At 44.9% G+C, this 21,077-nt stretch overlaps 1 protein-coding gene across 1 annotated transcript in view; it reads left to right on the top strand.

Annotated features, from left to right (window-relative positions):
- LOC134346945 (IgGFc-binding protein-like) overlaps positions 1–21,077 on the top strand; it is a 235,050-nt gene that overhangs the window by 104,140 nt on the left and 109,833 nt on the right. The window contains exons 50-61 of the mRNA XM_063048829.1: positions 1,178–1,306; positions 1,635–1,773; positions 2,223–2,364; positions 2,464–2,660; positions 3,386–3,527; positions 6,352–6,593; positions 7,146–7,294; positions 9,550–9,678; positions 12,254–12,392; positions 15,321–15,462; positions 15,564–15,760; positions 20,735–20,876. Coding sequence (XP_062904899.1) covers positions 1,178–1,306; positions 1,635–1,773; positions 2,223–2,364; positions 2,464–2,660; positions 3,386–3,527; positions 6,352–6,593; positions 7,146–7,294; positions 9,550–9,678; positions 12,254–12,392; positions 15,321–15,462; positions 15,564–15,760; positions 20,735–20,876 — 1,889 coding nt within the window. The remainder of the gene's footprint in view (positions 1–1,177; positions 1,307–1,634; positions 1,774–2,222; positions 2,365–2,463; positions 2,661–3,385; positions 3,528–6,351; positions 6,594–7,145; positions 7,295–9,549; positions 9,679–12,253; positions 12,393–15,320; positions 15,463–15,563; positions 15,761–20,734; positions 20,877–21,077) is intronic.

Here is a 21,077-nt window from a genome sequence, read left to right as displayed (position 1 = left end):
ACCACCACAGTTCACACAGCTCCACACCGAACATTTCAGTAACGTTATTCATACCACCACAGTTCACACAGCTCCACACCAAACATTTCCGTAATGTTACTCACACCACCACAGTTCACACAGCTCCACACCGAACATTTCAGTAACATTATTCATACCACCACAGTTCACACAGCTCCACACCAAACATTTATCCTCTTGCAAGACTGAAACCTGGGCCATCAGAATCGGAATCAGGTTTAATATCACCGGCATATGTCATGAAATGTGTTCACTTTATGGCAACAGCATAATGCAACACATAATATTTTTAAAAAAACATGTATTACAGTAGGCATTAAATAGTTAAATTAAGTTAGTGCAGAAATAAAAATAAAAAGTAGTGAGGTAGTGTTCATGGGTTCAACGTCCATTCAGAAATCAGATGGCAGAGGGGAAGAAGCTGTTCCTGAATTGTCAAGTGTGTGCCTTCGGGCTCCTGTACCTCCTCCCAGATGGTTGCAATTTGAGAACAAGACATGACCTTGGGCGATGGGGGTCCTTAATAATGGACGCCACCTCTCTCTTGAGATGTCCTGGATACTACGGAGGCCAGTACCCAAAATGGATCAGACTAAGTTTACAACTCTCCGCAGCTTGTTTTGATCCTTTGCAGTAGCACCCCTCCCATACCAGAAGGTGATGCAGCCAGTTAGAATGCTCTCCAAGGTACATCTGCAGAAATTTGCAAGTGCCTTTGATGACATACCAAGTCTCCACAACCTCCGAATGAAATACAGCCGCTGTCGTGCCTTCTTTGTGGCTGCATCACTATGTTGGGTCCAGGTTCGATCCTCAGACGTATTGGCATGCAGGAACTTGAAACTACTAACTCTTCCCACTTCTGATCCACTCTATAAGGACAGATATGTGTTCCCTCGTCCTACTCTTTCTGACATTGAGTGCAAGGACTTTGCCACAACACCACTTATTTAGCTGATATATCTCACTTATGAATGCCCTCTTGTCAGAACTTCAACTGTTCCATACATTAAGGCACCCAGCCCTCCCAACATAGCCTCCATGTCCAACACTGTGCTTGATTCCCATCGACTCCCCCCACCCAGAATCACCCCTCTGCTGAGCCTTGCATGTGACCGCTCTGATCTCACCCCTGTCTCCCTCTCCCTCTGTCCAGCTACTCCGGCCAGTTGTGCGGCCTGTGCGGTGACTACAACGGGATCCCGGGCGATGATTTCAGAACTCCTGAGGGACAGGTGGTGAAGGGAGTCAACGACTTCGGCAACAGCTGGAACGTGGACCAGAAGTAAGTGGCAAATAGGGAAGTAGTCAACGTGTTTCTCCAGGTCTACAGTCAGAACCTACATTTCTCAACCTTGAAATGAATTTCAAGGTTGTTTATGGTACACATACAGTACTTTGATAATAAACTTGTTTTGAACAGTGTTTTTGAACTTTCCTCTGTGAATCCTATGATTTGTAGGGCTACTCAGGATGATTGACTGTGACATTTTATTTTACCAGCACAGGGTAGCTGGCTGATAAGTATATATTTAGTATTCTAAGCTTTTAAGTAAGTATTGACTCTTGCTTTTCCTTTCTCCTCCACCCCAACCAAACCACCATTTTCTCAGCTGTACCTCGACTGACACCGAGGTGGCACCTCAGTGCTCCGAAGCCGAGCGTGAAAAGTACGAAGGACCCTCGTACTGTGGGATGCTGTTAGATCGTTTCGGCCCATTCGCTGCCTGTCACTACAAGATTGACCCCATGGTGCGTAAAGCAGAATTTCACTCGGTACTCCCTTCACATTGTGTCTCACTTTCTCAGTTCAGAATCAGGTTTAATATCACCGGCAAATGTTGTGAAATTTGTTGTCCTTGTGGGAGCAATACAATGCAATACATAATAATAGAAAACAAACATGAATTACAGTAAGTATATATAATAGTTGAATTAAATAAGTAGTGCAAAAAATATTAATAAAAAGTAGTGAGGTAGTGTTCACGGGTTCAATATCCATTCAGTAATCGGAAGGCAGGAGAAGAAGCTGTTCTTGAATCATTGATTGTGTGCCTTCAGGCTCCTGTAGTTCCTTCCTGATGGTAGCAAAGAGAAGAGGGAATGTCCTGGGAGTTGGAGGTCCCTAATGTGGATGTTGCTTTCATGTAAATATGTTTCATATAGACTTGTTACCTATGATCCACTTCTCCCTCTCCCAGGCCTTCTTCAGGGACTGTGTGTACGACATGTGTGCGATGGACGGCAACAAGCAGCAGCTCTGTGAAGCCATCGAGGCCTATGTCACTCAGTGTCAGCAACACAACATCACCATTCAACCCTGGAGGAACGAAACCTTCTGCCGTACGTAGTACAGACAGCTCCAAACCAACAGTAATTTCTATGGCTTTAGAGTCAAGTGTCCCTTCCTGCTGTGATGTCCATTTCTTTCTTTCTGTGTAGCTCTCCAGTGCCCAGCCAACAGTCACTACCAGCCCTGTGCCTCAGCCTGTCCAGCCACCTGCCTTGAGCCTTGTCCTCAGCTCTGTGACCAGCCGTGTGCCGAGGGCTGTCAGTGTGACAAAGGCTTTGTGCAGAGCGGAGACAAGTGTGTCTCGAGAACTCAGTGCGGCTGTGTGTACAATGGAACCTATTACCAGGTAACGTACAAGCAAAACCACAGGCCATCCTAAAATGGATTATACAGTCTTTGTTATAAATCTCTTGTGTTCATGAAACAAACTTTTTAGATATCTTGATTCCTTGTCTTTCCCATTCTGAAATCTACAATCATTTATAAATGATTCTGGAATTTTGTGCTTGTGTTGCTTTTAAGTTCTTACAAATCATCCGTTCAGTTTCTTATGCTCTGCATTCCAGAGGATGTGAAAGATGCTACAAAAATGAAAGCTCATTTTGTCTCTCGGATGGAACTCCCTTCTCTACACCTCACCACTTGTGAATCTTTTGCTAGGCCTCATAACAAAGAACCAAAAAACACAGAGTGGATCTGTTCAAAAGCAAGGAGAAGACCACCTCCACTCCTCATGGATGGCAACAGGCTGCTGATTTACAGCTTACAAAGTTCATTTTTTATAGAATTTTTCAGGTTACTCTTTGACTGTTATCTGTTCTGGTAGTCAGCTCCTCCACTTAACAGCTGTAGTACTCAAGGTCACACAGTATATCAACCACCCCTTAGTTACACAATGAACAATGATCAGGACATTACATGCCTCCTGCTACAGACACACTTACCTTACAGCAAAGCACTCTGAGATTATACAGGTTCCATGCTGTCACAATGCAAAATTAAATACATCAAAAATCTCAAAGTTTCAAAAATATTTCCCCACTTCTAATGCACATCTCTCTGTATTTCCAGCCTGGGGAGGTGATCTGGTCTGAGGCCTGTAACCAGGTGTGTAAATGCCTGTCCAGCAACAACATCCAGTGCACGGACACCAGCTGCGACCCCGATGAATACTGCGACAACAAGGGTGGTGTCCAGGGCTGTTATCCTAAAGGTAAATTATGTCTGGACCAGATGGACTACACTCCAGGATCCTGAAAGAGGTAGCTGAAGAGATTGTGCAGAAATTAATAGTGATTCTTCCAAGATTCACTAGATTCTGGAATAGTTCTGGTGGATTGGGAAATTGCAAATATCACTCCCCTCTATAAGAAGGGAAGAGGCATTATAGGTCAGTTAGCCTGATCTCAATTCTTGGCAAGGTTTAAGAGTCCATCATCAAGGATGAATTTTGGGGTACTTGGAGGCACATGATGAAATAGCCCAAAGTCAGCATGGTTTCCTTAAGAGAATATCTCGCCTGCTAAATCTGTTGGAATTCTTTGAAGAAACAACAGGCAGGCTAGACAGCGAAGAGTCAGAACATGTTGTTTACTTGGATTTTCTGAAGGCCTTTGAAAAGGTGCCAAACATGATGCTGCTAAACAAGGTAAGATCCTTACACACAATGTGCTAGGGGAGCTCAGCAGGTCAGGCAGCATTGATGGATGGAAATAAGCAGTCAACATTTTGGGCTGAGGCCATTCACCAGCACTGGAAAGGAAGGGGAAAAGTCAGAATAAAAAGGTGGGGGGAGGGTGGGAAGGAAGAAGTACAAGGTGACAGGTGATAGGTGAAAGCAGGAGAGGGGAAGGTGTGAAGTAAAGAGCTGGGAAGTGGACTGGTGAAAGAGATAAAGGGCTGGAGAAGGAGAAATCTGATAGGAGAGGACAGAAGACCATGGAAGAAAGGGAAGGAAAGGAACACTAGAGGGAGGTGATGAGCAGGGAAGGAGAGAAGGTGTGAGACGGAAACAAGAATGGGGAATGTGAAGGAGAGGAGGGTGGGTAATTACTGGAAGTTAGAGAAATCAATATTCATGCCATCAGTTTGGAGGCTACCCAGAAGGAATATATGGTGTTGCTCCTCCAAACTGAGCGAGCCCTTATCATGGCAGTAGAGAAGGCATGGACTGACATGCCGGAATGGGATATAGAATTGAAATGAGTGATCACTGGGAAATCCTGCCTTTTGTGGTGGATGGAGTGAAGGTGCTTGACAAAGTATTCTCCCAATCTACATTGGATCTCACCGATATACAGTACAGGAAGCCACACCAGGAGCACCAGGTACAGTAGATGATCCCAACAGACTCACAGGTGAAGTGTCGCCTCACCTGGAAGGACTGTTTGGGTCCCTGAATGGTAGTGAGGGAGGAGGTGCAGCGGCAGATATGGCACTTGTCCCACTTGCAAGGATAAGTGCCAGGAGGGAGATCAGTGGGAAGGGATGAGTGGACAAGGGATTTACATACAGAGTGAACTATAAGAGCCTATTTTATTACAGGAAAGATACTAGCATAGATACCAGAGATTGGCTGATTGGCAGGAGGCAAGAAATAAAGGGGGGCTTTTTTGTTGACTACTACTAGGTGGTAGTGTTCTGCCAGAGTTGGAGTTGGGTCTTCTACTTTTCACATTATACAATAATGATCTGGATGTTGGACTTGATGGCCTTGTGGCCAGGTTGGTAGATGATACAAAGATAGACGAAAGGACAGGTAGTGCTGAAGAAGCAGAGTCTGCAAAAGGACTTGGACAGATTAGAAGAATGGACAAAGAAGTGGAAGGTGGAATACAGTGTAGGGAAGTGCATGGTCATGCACTTTGGTAGAGAGAATGAAGGGCTAGACTATTTTCTAAATGGGGAGTGATCTCAGAAATTGCAAGTGCCACAGAATTTGGGAGCCCTAGTGTAGGCTTCCCTAAAGATTAACTTGCAGGTTGAGTCAATGGTGAGGAAAGCAAATAAAATGTTAGCATTTGTTTCCAAGGGACTAGAATATTATAAAAGCAAAGATCTAAGGCTGAGGCATAGGTAAGACCACATTTGGAGCATTGGGAGCAGTTTTCAGCCCTATATCTAAGAAATGGTGTCCTAGCATTGGAAAGGGTCCAGAGATATGATCCTGGGAATTAAAGGGTTAATGTATGAAGTATGCTTGGTGGCTCTGGGCCTATACTCACTGGGGTTTAGAAGAATGAGACAGGATCTCAGTGAAATCTACCGAATATTGAAAGACCTGGATAGACTGGATATGGAGAGTATGTTTCCAATAGTGGGAGAGTCTAGAACCAGAGGGCACAGCCTCAGAATTCCAAGTAAAAGTGCATTTTATTATCAAAGTACATTTATGTCACTGAGATTCATTTTCTTGAGGGCATATTCAAAAAACTCTATGGAATAGTAGCCATAACAGAATCAATAAAAGACCACCCAACCACAAAATTAGATAGAGGACTCAGGAAACCCCTAGAGGAGAGGGAGTTTAATTGGAGCCCTGTCCAGAAAAGCAGACATGGAGAGGATACTAGGGGAGTCTAGGACCAGAGGGTACAGACTTAGAATAGAAGGATGTCCCTTTACAACAGAGATGAGGAGGAATTTCTTTAGCCAGAGGGTGGTGAATCTGTGGAATTCATTGCCCCAGACAGCTGTGGAGGACAAGTCAGAGGGTATTCTAAAGTGGAGGTTGCTAGGTTCTTGATTAGTAAGGGCATCAAAGGTTACAGGGAGAAGGCAGGAGAATGGGGGTTGAAAGAGATAAATTAGCCATGATTGAGTGGCGGAGCAGACCCAATGGGCTGAATGGCCTGATTCTTCTTCTATGTCTTAAGATCTTTATGGATCAGGTTTAATCATTCTGTTTCCTCCTCATTTCCATTCTGTCAGGTGCCCAATGCCCAACCACCTCCAATGTTGCTACAGTAACTTTTCTACTGCTGGAAGTGTTTGAGTGTGAACCTCACTTACTTTGTTCCCTTTCTGTCTCCCCCCAGACTCGTCCACCTGCACTGCATCTGGAGACCCCCACTACACCTCCTTCGACAAGAGGAAGTTCAACTTCCAGGGCAACTGCACTTACGTGTTGGCCAAGCCCTGTAACTCCAGTCTGACCCCATTCACCGTGTACACGGCTAACGAGCATCGCAATGGAGTGAAGACAGTGTCATATGTCAAAGCGGTTCATGTCAGCGTCTACGGCATCACGGTGTCAATACTCAGGAACAGGGCCGTCCAGGTGAGAGGAGCTGGTGTTTAATTTTCCCATTGATAGTTGGTACCACTGGGACTAATGACTCACAATCAGAATGAGGTTTATTATCATGAACTTTGTGGCAGCAGTATGGTGACATAGAAATTACTATCAGTTACTGTAAATAAATAGTGTAAAAGAGGAATAGTGAGGTAGTGTTCAGGGTTCACAAATCATTCAGAAATCTGATGGTGGAGGGGAAGATGTGTTGGGTCAGGTGACTGAAGGATGAGCCTGACAGTGTTGGGTCAGGTGAGTGAAGGATGAGTCTGACAGCGTTGGGTCAGGTGATGGGTCTGATAGTAGGTGACTGAATATGAGTCTGATAGTGTTGGGTCAGGTGACGGGTCTGATACTGGTGTATCCAATGCTGATAAAGGGGTTCGCAATTGGCTCCTCCCTTCTATCTGCTCTTCCACTGTCACCTCCTTTCCTCCCAGCATGAGCACCACACACCACCTTCCACTCACATTCAACAGATGAAGGAATGCCTGTGCTGAATGGCTCTGCCTGCTTTCCCCTTCTGCTGTCTTCTAGGTGGACAGAGAGCCAGTGACTGTTCCCATCCGCCCACTCCCCGGAGTCACCGTCAAACCTTCTGGCAAGCATGTGGTGCTGCAGACCGACTTCGGCCTGACTGTGCGCTACGATGGCAGGCACCATGTCGACGTGAAAGTTCCCAGCGAGTAAGTAAGCAAGTGGTATGGGCAAGGGAGCATCTCATTATGTGATCCTCCATCATTCACTGACCATTGTGTGTCTTGTTCATTGCCTCTGTTGGACATCCTCCAGGACCCATTAGGTGCCCACTGTGACTGTGCTTACACCTTAGCCTCACCCGGTGCCTTTTTCCCTTTTACATTGCTGGTACACTGGTGTAACATTCGCCATACATTCCATGCACCAGAGGTGTACCTACAAGATGATGATCATCATTATTATTGTTGTAACGTGGATGAAATTATCGGAGAGACAGAGTCACTGGTAGATAAAAAGCAGCTTCTTTATTCGACACAACAAGGTACAGCAGGCATCTACGTACCGATCACTTTCCGCAGAAAGGTCTGCTAGCTAAATGTGGGCTCAATATTTATATGCTAAACACAAAGGCAATCGCTACTTAAAAAAGTTACAGACAATGCATAGACAATGCTTCCTTTTGAAGTTACATACGAGCATCACACCTTCGGATTTCATCCTTTCCTTCTGACGCCAACATGTCTGGGTTGGTATCCACAGCCTTTAGTTCAATCCACAATACATTTATTTGGCATTTTACGTGCTAACATAGAAGACAATTAATATTTATAATGTATAGATAAGACTGTCTTCGAAACTACAGCATCAGGCGCTAGAAGCATCTGGTATTTACACCTTTTAGGAAGCCCGTTGTTGTGGACTCAATCCACAGTCCCTTGTCTAACAGTTAAAATAGAAGTCTGGTGGCTAAAGTCATTTAAGTGTAAACAAATCATCTACCCAAAAAGAAATCCACTCTAACAATTATCATCATGTGCCGTGTCGTATGACATGGGCGAGCATGGTCTTCCATCTCTCTTTAATCTGAGAAATTCTGATAAGCTTTTCAAAACTTTTGCCTCTCCATATCAGGAGTGTCACGCACTGTCGACCACGACTATTTCTTCCGTCCAATTTTTCCGGTCACTGCAGGATATTCGAGCTTCTCTTTCCTCAGTATGTGCCCGGAAATTCCAGCTGCCATTTCCTAATTGAAAAGTTACTGCCCATTGCACCACTGGTATGTAGGACAGCAATGAAGGTCCACTATCTCTGTCTGTCCATACCATCACACTCAGGTGTGGAAGGATTCTTCATTGCTGTTTCCATAACAGTTTTGTTTTGCCCTGAGCTGAACCTCCAAACTTAGATGACCGGTGGACCACTCTTAGTCTGGCCTCAAGCTTTGACATGTTTGACATGGGTGACCCTACCAAGAGCCAAAGCATAAAGCCCTGACTCCAGCCAACATAGCTCTCCGGGCCCTTGAGGCCAAACCCAACTACAAGGTTGTGGTCATCTTGGAGGTGATGATGTCAGCTCTCTTCTTATTCCGGCTTTTCGCATTTGTTACTCTGTCCTTCCATGTTGTTTTAGTATTCCAACATTTGCTTCCAAATGTTAGTTTGGAATGAGCATAGCACCACAAAACTCGGGTGAGTTTCATATCCACAGAAATGATGTTGTTCTTTAGTATTTTGCTGTAACACTCGAACGTGCATTTAGCAATCCCAATCCTCCCTCTAATGTCAGCTGTCAGATGTTATCGTGCTCCCTAAGTAATTGAGCTTCCATGTTTGTTAAATTGTTTTGTCGCCCTCTTTCAGTTTGCATTTCAGTATTTCTTTCTTCCTTGTGACAACCATACATTCGGTCTTCTTGCAGTTGATGGGCAGTCCTCTCTTTGCACTTTCTTCAACCACTTTAGCAGTATTTCTTAGAGCTTCTCCTTAGAAGTAGCTGTGTTGTCTGCGATAACCAAAATAATTATAGTGCATTAATTGCACCTTCAAGTGTGATCATTCATCTGCCTACTCTTTCTCTGTGATCTGACGCTTCGTATTAATCACAGGGTCTCCCATGTGCTGACCGTAACCCACCCCAGGAGCTCAGCACACAGCAACGCTACGTTCACACTTTGCTCCACCCGTCATTGTGCTAGTCACGCCGCAGTCAACGGGCTCACTAGTGTTCATACTCGTTCTGTTTCTGCTCACCTACTAGACCCAATTTCCAGACTTGGGCAGTGCCTCACACCTGGTGCAGGTACAGGGACCTCCACACTACCCATCCAACGTCGAACACCTCCCCTCACAGATTCCATGTCGTCCTCCATGTCTTACATAGACCAGAACCAACCCTCATGCATCCCCTGAAAGTTACGCTTCTGATCTCACCCCTGTCTCCCTCTCCCCCCGTCCAGCTACTCCGGCCAGTTGTGCGGCCTGTGCGGTGACTACAACGGGATCCCCAGCGATGATTTCAGAACTCCCGAGGGACAGGTGATGAAGGGAGTCAATGACTTCGGCAACAGTTGGAACGTGGACCAGAAGTAAGTGGGAAATATCAGCACAGATGACCTATTTCATTTCTACAGTGGTTGGGTTGATCAGATATGTTCACTAGCGGGAGAACTTCGCCTGCAGGCAAGTCTCCACAGCAGGCAACTCTTCTTCCAACCCAACTATCAACCGCTCGAGCTGCACATTTTCCAAACTATTTCCAGTCTCTACAGCCTTTCCTCGGTGAACTCCCTGAAGGGTTGTAGAGATTCCTAGGATAATTTATCCAACGTCAATCTTGATTTTTGTGTAACCTATGAGAAGTTTATCATAGTTACAAGATTCACAACTTTATTAATCAGTTATGTGGCCTTGACATTGTTCAAGATTATGTGCTATTGGAATTTTTAAACTAGATAGCTGGTTGAGTGTCGGGGTGGTAATATGTCTCTACCAAGGGAGGTGTAAAGTACGCCTTCCCTCCGCTAGCCTGCAGCTCACCCTTAGGCAAGGTGTAGCCTCTGCTTAGCCCCACCCCCACCCCCAGAATAGGGTCACATGAAGCCATGGGATCAGGTGGTGGATGGTCGTACGAGCAGCCGGTGCATATGACAAGTCCTGGTTATGCGACCACTGACACCAGGCAGACAATCTCTGAAGATTATTGATAATGGCTGGGGTCACCCGTCTTGTAAAGACACTGCCCTGAGAAAGACAATGGCAAATCTCTTCTGTAGAAAAATTTGCCCAGAGAAATCATGGTCACAAAAAGACTATGATCTTTTCTGGTGTCTCCTCTCCTGGATGCTGCTGCAGTGGCATAGTGTGGCATCCATGTTCAGTTGGGTCTGTCCCCTCCTATTGGTGCTGCCCTCCAGTGTCCAGCTGGTGGAATGACAAGCTGGATTGTGTGCGTGTGTTTGTCTATATATTTTTTTTGCATGACTGTATGTGTGCTTGCTTTCTTGAATGTGCTGTGTATGTTTTGCACCTTGGTCCCAATGAAATGCTATTTCATTCATCTGTGGTTGAATGATAATTATAAATAAATCTGATTTGATTTTGACCGTCAATGTCATGTGACACGGCACCTGATGATAATGAATACTATTGCACCCCTTTATTGCCACAATATTGAGAGTTCAACCACAAAGAAATAGATCGGACAGTCAGCACCTTTTACCCGCAGCAGAAATAGCTGATGTGAAGGGGCACAATTTTAAGTCGATTGGAAGAAAGCATACGGAGGATGTTAGAGGTAGGAACTTTATGCAGAGTGATGGGTATGTGGAACATACTTCCAGGGATGATGGTAGAGGCTCAAGGGAGGGAAGGGTTAGATTGATCTTGGAGTAGGTTAAAATGTAAGCACAACATGGGCCAAATGGCCTGTTCTGGTCTATGTTCTATGTTATAAAAGCATGCCATTGGATTTGAATGAAGAATTAAAATAGAGCCTGTGATTTCTGTCTAGAATGAGGTTTGATCCCTCCATAGTCCAGTTCAGAATCAGATAGGCAGTCAAATATCCAAAAGCTCATTACCTTCTTCACGTTAATGGAAGTGAACGAGCTAATAGAATAGATCAGATTTACTTTCTGGGGGTAACCCAGAAGCTCCCATGAATGGAGAAGAAATTGTCAATGCAGAGCAGAGGGTTGGCTGGTCCCAGGGCTGAGTAGTTTGTCAACAGGTGATGGATGTGCCTTCTGGGGCAAGAGCTTTCTGAAGAAACTGGAGTTGAAGAATAAAAGTGAGCTTTTGATAAGGAATCAGGAAAAACCGCCTTTCCCTGAGACTGCTAACACTGGGGAACTCACTACCTCAGGATATCATCAGCATGGTAATGTACCCAATTTCAATTCCCATTGCTGCCTGTAAGGAGTTTATACTTTCTCCCCATGACCGTGTGGGTTTCTTCCGAGTGCTCCAGTTTCTTCCCACAGTCCAAAGACATACCAGTTGGTAGGGTAATTGGACATTGTCAATTGTCCCATGATTAGGCTCAGATTAAATCAGGGGTAGTAGGCAGTGCGGCTCAAAAAGCTGCAAGGGCCTATTCTGGGCTGTATCCTAATAAATAGGTAAATAAATCTTTATGTGCGTGTTGTTTGACATGGGTGATCATGGTCTTTCATTGACCATGTTCTTGCGAAATTTTTCTGCAGAAGTGGTTTGCCATTGCCTTCTTCTGGGCAGTGTCTTTACAAGACAGGTGACCCCAGCCATTATCAATACTCTTCAGAGATTGTCTGCCTGGCATCAGGACTTGTGATATGCACCGGCTACTCATACGGTCATCTACCACCTGCTCCCATGGCTTCACATGGCCCAGATTGGGAAGGGTTAAGCAGGTGCCACATCTTGCAGAGGGAAGGAGCACCTTACACCACAGGATATACTGAGTCAAAAAAGTAGCTTTGAAAGAAAGACCTGTAAAGAATGCAAAGGACAAAGTTGTTGAAGGATCTGCAGATAGAGTGTGACCAAGCATGGAATAAGTCTTGTGTGCAATATTAACATGAACTCTCAGTAGCTAGACTTTTAGATATGTTTTGTGTTCTGCGCCAGTGATTTTAAGTATTAACTAGTGCTTTTCTTTCTCCCTCATCTCCATTTTGTCAGCTGCACCCTGACAGACGCAGATGTGATCCCACAGTGTTCTGAAGCTGACCTTGAAAAGTACAAAGGGCCCTCCTACTGTGGAATACTGTTAGATCGTTTTGGCCCATTTGTTGCTTGTCACTGCAAGATTGACCCCATGGTGCGTATAACAGGATTGTCTCTTACTTTCTACAGTTAAGTTCTTCTCTAAAGGTACACCGACGTCATTGATAAGATCATGGGTGAAAAACATTCAGCTCCTATGTTCATCACTTGACGGCTTGCCCATCATTGTGTGAACCACTCATGACTCTCATTGGTCAGAAAGAACTACATTCTACAAATCGGTGAATTTGAATGAATCAAGGACAATGGAAGTCGACAGACCAATTGCCTTTGTTCTTCCCATGCGGTCCAAGGAATGGAGGCTGCCATTTTCTAAAGCTGCTCTGCATCCTCCATGTTGTAAACTGGTTTTGCTTGGCTGAATCAGTGATTTAAAGTAGACTCAATGATGCTCATCCAGGTAATATGCTGGACTAGAGATAATTTCCAAATGAGAAGTTATTTGTGAGGTGTTCTTTGGTATGATATAACATGCAGGTTTGTGAGTGGTGGGGACTGAGTGATTAATCTGGTTATTGGTGCAGTAAGTGATTTAGAACAAAGAGCCATAAATTACCAGTTGTCAATTGCAGAAGAAGGGCAATAAGTGGACGCTGGCCAGGACCAGAGCCAGTAAGAAAGTGACATAGTCAATCAGATGACCCACAGCCAACAAGACTGAAATGTAGCATTTGAACTGGTGAGGAAAGTGTATAAAAGCAGTGGCAACTTTCCAGAGACCAACCATTGGGGTTGTGGAGTACCCCATGGACACATAGAGATTGGATCAGGACCACGAGGAACACCTGGCCAGCGTAGACTCCTTCTTTGGGTATTACCTTTTCTATTCTTTGACTGTTCATGGAGGGGTCAGGAAAACTTAGTAGGTGTGCACACAGGTATTCGGTTGTGTAAATTCACGTCCACTTCCGTTGAGACAATAAAGGTAGCTGTCAGTAAATACTGGTTCTCTCTCTGCCTAACTGATATATGACTATGGGGTAGATCCTTGCAACACTCTTGAGCTAGGCACTGGAGGCCCAGTTCGTTGTTCAGAGCATCTAATGTAGGCTGGCACTGAAAAGAAGTGCTCATTTGAAAGAGATTCTGTCATTACATGAGACATCTATCTCTGATGCGCCTCTTAGCTTTAGGGGTGGAACAGAATGTTCCCACTGCCATCAGCATAACAAGTGGGAAAAGGAGTTCACCTCACTATCCAGTGTGGACTGCTCATCCCTCAGCAAATACCATAAGACCATAAGACATAGCGGCAGAATGGGCCATTCGGCCCATCAAGTCTGCTCTGCCATTTCACCATGGCTGATCCATTTCCCTCTCAACTCCACTCTCCATAAGCTTTCAGGCCCTGACTAATCAAACTCCAGCTTAAATGCACCCAATCACCTTGCCTCAGCAGTCGTCTGTGGCAGTGAATTCCACAGATCCGCCACCCTCTGGCTAAAGAAATTCCTCCTCATCACTGTTCTCCATGGATGTCTGTTTTTTTCTGAAGCTGCGTCCTCTGGTCCTAGACTCCCCCACCACAGGAAATAGTCTTTCCACATCTATTCTATCCAGGCCTTTCAACATTGGGTAGGTTTCAATAGGACTCCACCCCCATCATTCTTCTAACTTCCTGTGAGTACAGGCCCAGAACCTCTAATCGCTGTTCATATGATAACCCTTTCATTTCTGGAATCATTCTCGTGAACCTCCTCTGAACCCTCTCCAATGTCAGCACATCTTTTCTTAGATAAAGGGCCCAAAACTGCTCACAGTACTCCAAATGAGGCCTCACCAGTGCCCTATAAAGCCTCAACATTACATTCTTGCTTTTATATTCTAGTCCTCTGGAAACATTGCATTTGCCTTTCTCACCACTGACTCAATCTGCAAGTTAACCTTTAGGGAATTCTGCACAGGGACTCCCAAGTCATTTTGCACCTCAGATTTTTGAATTTTCTCCCCATTTAGAAAAGAGTCTATGCTTTTATTCCTACTACCAAAGTGCATGACCATATACTTCCCGACACTGTATTCCATTTGCCACTTCTTTGCCCATTCTCCTAATCTGTCTAAGTCCTTCTGTAGCCTCCCTACTTCTTCTAAACTACCTGCTCCTCCACCTGTCTTCGTATTGCACATAAACTTGCCACAAAGCCATCAATTCCATCAGCCAAATCATTAATATGTGACATGAAAAAGTAGTCCCAACCAACTCCTCTGGAACACCGCTAGTCACCAGCAGCCAATCAGGAAAGGTCTGGGGCATTATGGAATCTTACTTTTAGTAGCTTAGCCATATTGGTTGCTACTTTACAACAGTAATCAAATCTCAGTGCAGTTAATGCTTCGCTACAATTTGAGTAGATTTACTCTGAATTTACACAGTTGTTCTTGTGACTTGACATTCAACTTTCTTCTTTTATTCTGTTCTTCCCCCATTATAACAAATTGGTGTCCGGACATCTTCACATCTTAACCTGTGTTGGATTTCTGTTTATTTTCTGATCCTTAGGGTTCTTCCAGAAGTCAGGAATGACAAGCGGTCTTAATTCCAAGATTTTAGCTTACTTTAGAGTACAAAGTAACAAATGCTAAGCAAACAAAATAAAGAGCTGAGAAATGATGCTAAGGGTATGGATGTGAAGACAAAGGAATAAAGAACCAAGATGGCGCCTCTGAAAATTCTATCACTATTATAATAAGTGAAATTCCTCAGATGAAGAATAAACTACAAAATGGGCTACTTAATTAAAACAATTACATCACATGGGTAATGCGCTAATACTTAACAATGAAAAATGAGAAAGGTGATAAATCGTTAGCTGCTGTACCGTTTTCTGCCAGTAAATGGTGATGAACCACCACATACTGTGAAAAATACATGAGTTTGTTATAAATATAAATCTTATAAAAAGTATTATTATTTAAAAAGCAGTAGTTTTCAACACCCGTGATCCACTCCTCCCTCTCCCAGGCCTTCTTCAAGGACTGTGTGTACGACATGTGTGCGATGGACGGCAACAAGCAGCAGCTATGTGAAGCCATTGAGGCCTATGTCACCCAGTGTCAGCAGCACAGCATCACCATTCAACCCTGGAGGAACGAAACCTTCTGCCGTAAGTAATACAGAGAGTGAAATCTAGACTTCCAGAGAGTATTACAGCTTTGGAGCTACGTGTCACTGCTCGCCATGAGACCTGTTTTTCTTTCTCCATAGCTCTCCAGTGCCCGTCAAACAGTCACTACCAGCCCTGTGCCTCAGCCTGTCCAGCCACCTGCCTTGAGCCTCGTCCTCAGCTCTGTGACCAGCCGTGTGCCGAGGGCTGTCAGTGTGACAAAGGCTTTGTGCAGAGCGGAGACAAGTGTGTCTCGAGAGATCAGTGCGGCTGTGTGTACAATGGAACCTATTACCAGGTAACGTACAAGGAAAACTAAGCTATCTCCGAAAGGATTTTACCATCTATGTTATAAACCTCATAAAACCTCTCTTGAAAATGTTTCTGAGGAGGTTCATGAGAATGATTTCAGGAATGAAAACGTTGTCATATGAGGAGGATTTGATGGCTCTGGGCCTGTACTCCCTGGAATTCAGAAGAATGAGAGGGGATCTCACTGAAAGTTATCAGCTGTTGAAAGGCCTCAAAAGAGTGGAATATGGAGAGGATGTTTCCTAAGACCAGAGGACGCAGGCTCAGAATAGAGGAACATCCATTTAGAGTGGAAATGAGGAGAAATTTCTTTCACCAGAGAGTGGTGAATCTGTGGAATTCATTGCCACAGGCGGCTGTGGAGGCCAAGTCATTCGGTATATTTAGGGCAGAGGCTGATAGATTCTTGACTAGTTAGGGCATGAAGGGATACAGGGAGAAGGCAGGAGATTGCAGCCGAGGGTGAAAATAGATTAGCCATGATGAAATGGTGAAAGAGATTCGATGGGCTGAATGGCCTAGTGCTGCTCCTATATCTTATGGTCCTATGGCGGTCATAAAACAACTTCCTACTTGAACTTCAGTATAAATCATTCGCTTGAAATTTGCCTTCAGCAGAATGAGTGCACTCCCTAGATGCCTGTCCAGTATATAATGTACCTGTAAATAACCAGTCATACTATCACTAAACCGGTTATCTTCAAAAACCCACTTTCCTACTTTCATATGGAATCCCTGATTTATTTGATTCCTCCAGTTCAGCAGCAATTCTCAAAAATATTCCTCCAAGAGGACCACAACCTTTTCGTAGGGTTTGGAAGCTTGTGTGCCTCACCACCAGAGATGGGGGACATTCATTGCTGCCCTAAACACAGCAGTGTAACAGGCAGTAAGTTTAAAAAATCTCAATAAGATGTGTGTTCTGAAATCAGTCTCTGAGCAGTGTGAGAGCTGATAAAAGTCTTTGAAATCATTAATTTTTTGAGTGGATGTAAAGTATATCCACCTATGATTGGAGCTAAAGCAGAGGCTATCAGGTTTGGAAAACACGGATGAAGGATTCCGAGATCCAGAGACTGAGGGAGTTTAGTTGTGACCCAAACTGGGAAGGGTAGAGAAATGTTCTGTTTTTTAACTTCAAGACATTAAACTAAATCAAAGGAAAACACGGGAGTCCAGGAATGCAGGTCTAACTTTGTCTTTAAACGAGGTGTGCAATTATCACGTGATGGCGTGATTGAATTGACTTTATTTCTTACATCCTTCACATAAGTGGGGAGTAAAAATCTTTACATTACATCTCCATCTAAATGTGCCATGTGCAATCATAGTAATTTATAATAAATAGAACAGTCAACGTAATATAGAGTACACTCAAGTCAGTGTGAGTTCATCAGTCTGATGGTCTGGTGGAAGAAGCTGTCCTGGAGCCTGTTGGTCCTGGCTTTTATGCTGTGGTACCACTTCCCAGATGGTAGCAGCTGGAATAGATTGCGGTTGGGATGACTTGGGTCCTCAATGATCATCCGGGCCCTTTTTACACACATGTCCTTGTAAATATCCTGAATCATGGGACGTTCACATCTATAGATGTGCTGGGCTGTCTACACCACTCTCTGCAGAGTCCTGCGATTAAGGAAGATACAGTTCCCATACCAGGCAGTGATGCAGCCAGTCAGGATGCTCTCAATTGTGCTCCTGTAGAAAGTTCTTAGGATTTGGGGGCCCATACCAAACTTCCTCAACCGTCTGAGGTGAAAGAGGCACTGTTGTGACTTTTTCACCACACATCTGGCGTGTACAGACCACGTGAGATCCTCGGTTATGACGATGTTTACCCTCTCAGCCCCAGATCCATTGATGTGAATAGGGGTTAACCGGTCTCCATTCTTCATGTAGTCCACAACCAGCTCCTTTGTTTTACGACATTGAGGGAGAGGTTGTTTTCTTGACATCATTGTGTCAGAGAAATTACTTCTTCCCTGTAGGCCACCTCGTTATTGTTTGAGATAAGGCTAATAAATGTAGTGTCAGTGGCAAATTTAATTAGCAGATTGGAGCTATGGGTGGCGACACAGTCATGGGTAAACAGGGAGTAAAGGAGGGGACCCAGTACGCAGCCCTGAGGAGCTCCTGTATTGAGAGTCAGAGGGTTGGAGGTGAGGGAGCCCACTCTAACAACTTGCTGGCGATCTGACAGGGAGTCCAGGATCCAGCACAAGGCAGGGTCAAGACCGAGGTCTCTAAGCTTCTTGTCAAGCTTGGATGGAACTATAGTGTTGAATGCTAAACTGTAGTCCAAAAACAGTATTCTCACATAAACATCCTTCTTCTCCAGATGCGCAACAACAGTATGTAGAGCAGTGGCTATTGTGTCAGTAGATGAATTGATGACGTATGCCATTCACGTATTTTTACATATAACGCGTTATGAATTACGTAAAGGAACAAAGTTTAATCAAACAATATATATATACATACAAGATTTCTCAAATATTATTGAAATATTAAATACACAAGAAGGTTGTAATGATAGGCTGACACAATGTAGAGCAAACAAAATGCTATTCCCTTTTCTCATTTCCTTCTCGTTGCTTGTTATGCCACTGGTGTTTAGGGTAACAATGAAGGTCCTCCATCTCCAGTGCTGTTAAGGGTTTCCTTCACCATGTCAGTAGCTTCCCCTCTGTTTTCACTACTGTCAATACTGCAAGTCCCGAGTGGAGACTCAGGAATACCGTTTGTAGAAGGATTCTTCATTGCTGTTTTGACCAGTCAGGGCTGCTGGCTCTGAACTGAAACCCCGAACTTCGAGGCCCTGTGGACCACTCTTATGCTGACCTCTGCACTTTGACCTGTTTGGCATGGGTGACCCTACCAAGAGCCAAAGCATAAAGACCTGACTCGAGGCAACATAGCTGTCTGGGTTATTGAGGCACGCAAGTCCCCATGCCACGACAAGGCTGTGGTCCTCTTGGAGGTCAGTTCCTTCACCAAAATGCTACTTCCTTTTCTCAGTTCCTTCACCTCCACTGCTTCTGTTCCCAGAATGTGGCTTTCCAGGACACCAGAAATGTGCTCCTTCTTCAGAGACCAGGCTTTCCCTTCCTCTATTACTGGTGCTGCCCTCACCCACATCTTCTCCATTTCCTGAACATCCGTGCTCTCCACATCCTCCTGCTACCTTAACAGTGATAGAATTCCTGTTATCATCACCTACCAACCCATGAACCTCCGCATCCAACGCGTCATCTTCCACAAATTCTGCCATTTCCAGAAGGATCTACCATGAAACACAACTTTACCTACCCCCCCCCACTAGCTTTCTGCAGGGATCGCTCCCTCTGAGATTCCCTTGTCCATTTGTCCTTCCAGGACTTATACCTGTAAGCAGTCTCAGTGCTACACCTGCCCATTCACCCCCCTCCCTCACCTCCATTTAGGGTATCAAACAGTCCTTCCAGGTGAGGCAACACTTCACTTGTGAATCTACTGGGGTCGTCTATTGTGTCCAGTGCTCTCAATGTGGACTCCTCTTCATTGGTGAGACTCGTTGTAAATTGGGGAACCACTTTGTCGAGCATCTCCCCTCCATCTGCCAAAAGCAGAATTTCCCACTGGCCAAGCATTTTAATTCCTGTTCCCATTCCCGTTCTGACATGTTGGTCCATCATCTTCTCGTGCCAAGATGAGGCCACCCTCAGGGAGGAGGAGTAGCACCTTGTATTCTGTCTGGGTAGCCTCCAAACTGATGGCATGAATATCGATTTCTCCTTATATTTAAGAAAAAAATCCCTTCCCCCCCCCCCCCCTTCTATTCTCCAATCTGGCCTCTTACCTCTTCTCACTTGCATATCACCTCCCTCTGGGTCACCTCCACCTTCCCTTTCTCCTATGGCCCACTCTCCTCTCCTATCTAAGTTGCATGCCATCTTGGACAATGTCTCCCATCCACTACATAATGTACTGGTTGGGCACAGGAGTACGTTCAGCCAGAGACTCATTCCACCGAGATGCAACACTGAGCGTCATAGAAAGTCATTCCCGCCTGTGGCCATCAAACTTTACAACTCCTCCCTTGGAGGGTCAGACACCCAGAGCCAATAGGCTGGTCCTGGACTTATTTCCTGGCATTTACATGTTACTATTTAATTATTTATGGTTTTATATTGCTTTATTTATACTCTATTCTTGGTTGGTGCATCTGTAATGAAAAACAATTTCCCTTGGGATCAATAAAGTATGACTATGACTATGACTCTCAGATTCCTTCCATCTCCAGCCCTTGACCTTTCCCATCCACCAGGCTTTACCTATCACCTTCCAGCTGTCCTCCTTTCCCTCCTCCTACTTTTTTATTCTGGTGTCTTCCCCCTTCCTTCTCAGTCCTGAAGAAGGGTCTCAGCCTAAAATGTTGGCTGTTTACTCATTTCCATAGATGCTGCCTGACCTGCAGAGTTCCTCCAGCATTTTGTGTGCGTTACAATGCAGTACAGGAGGTTTTCCTGAAATTGGGCAATAAATTTGTTTATTTATTGAGATACAACGTGGAGTAGGCCCTTCCAGCCCCTCGAGCTGCGCTGTCCAACAACCCCGATTTAACCCTAGTCTAATCACAGGACCATTTACAATGACCAATTAACTTACCAACCAGTACGCCTTTAGACTGTGGGAGGAAACCGGAGCACCCGGCCACGCAGTCATGGGGAGAACATACAATCTCCTTACAGGCATCAGTGGGAAATGAACTTGGGTCACTGGTACTGTAAAATATTGTGCTAACCACTACACTAATCTGGCTAGGCTGTTCTGGTTTTGTTCACAGAAAATGTTAGAACATCTTTCTTGACCTAATGTCGGATATCCAGAGGTTGTGAAATGCAAACTCTTCCTGCCTCTCAAATGGGCCTCCCTTTTTCTTTACATGCCCCACCTAATGTGCATCTCTCTGTTTCTCCAGCCTGGGGATGTGATCTGGTCTGAGGCCTGTAACCAGGTGTGTAAGTGCCTGTCCAGCAACAACGTCCAGTGCACGGACACCAGCTGTGGCCCCGACGAGTACTGTGACAACAAGGGTGGTGTCCAGGGCTGTTATCCTAAAGGTAAAGGGTCAGGGGTACTGGGTGAGGGATGGGTTTAATCATTCTGTTCCCTCCCCTTTCCCATTCTGTCAGATGCCCCCCACATACATCAGTTCCAATGTTGCTACGCAACTCTTCTGTGATTTCTTCACTCAGAGGGTGGTGTGAGTGTGGAACGAGCTGCCAGTAGAAGTGGTGGATGTGGGTTTGATTTCAATGCTT

This window comes from Mobula hypostoma, chromosome 5 (assembly GCF_963921235.1).
Source record: "Mobula hypostoma chromosome 5, sMobHyp1.1, whole genome shotgun sequence".
NCBI classification, from domain to species: domain Eukaryota; kingdom Metazoa; phylum Chordata; class Chondrichthyes; order Myliobatiformes; family Myliobatidae; genus Mobula; species Mobula hypostoma.
The sequence above is the reverse complement of the archived record's forward strand: the minus strand, read 5'-3'. Positions and strand labels throughout refer to the sequence as shown.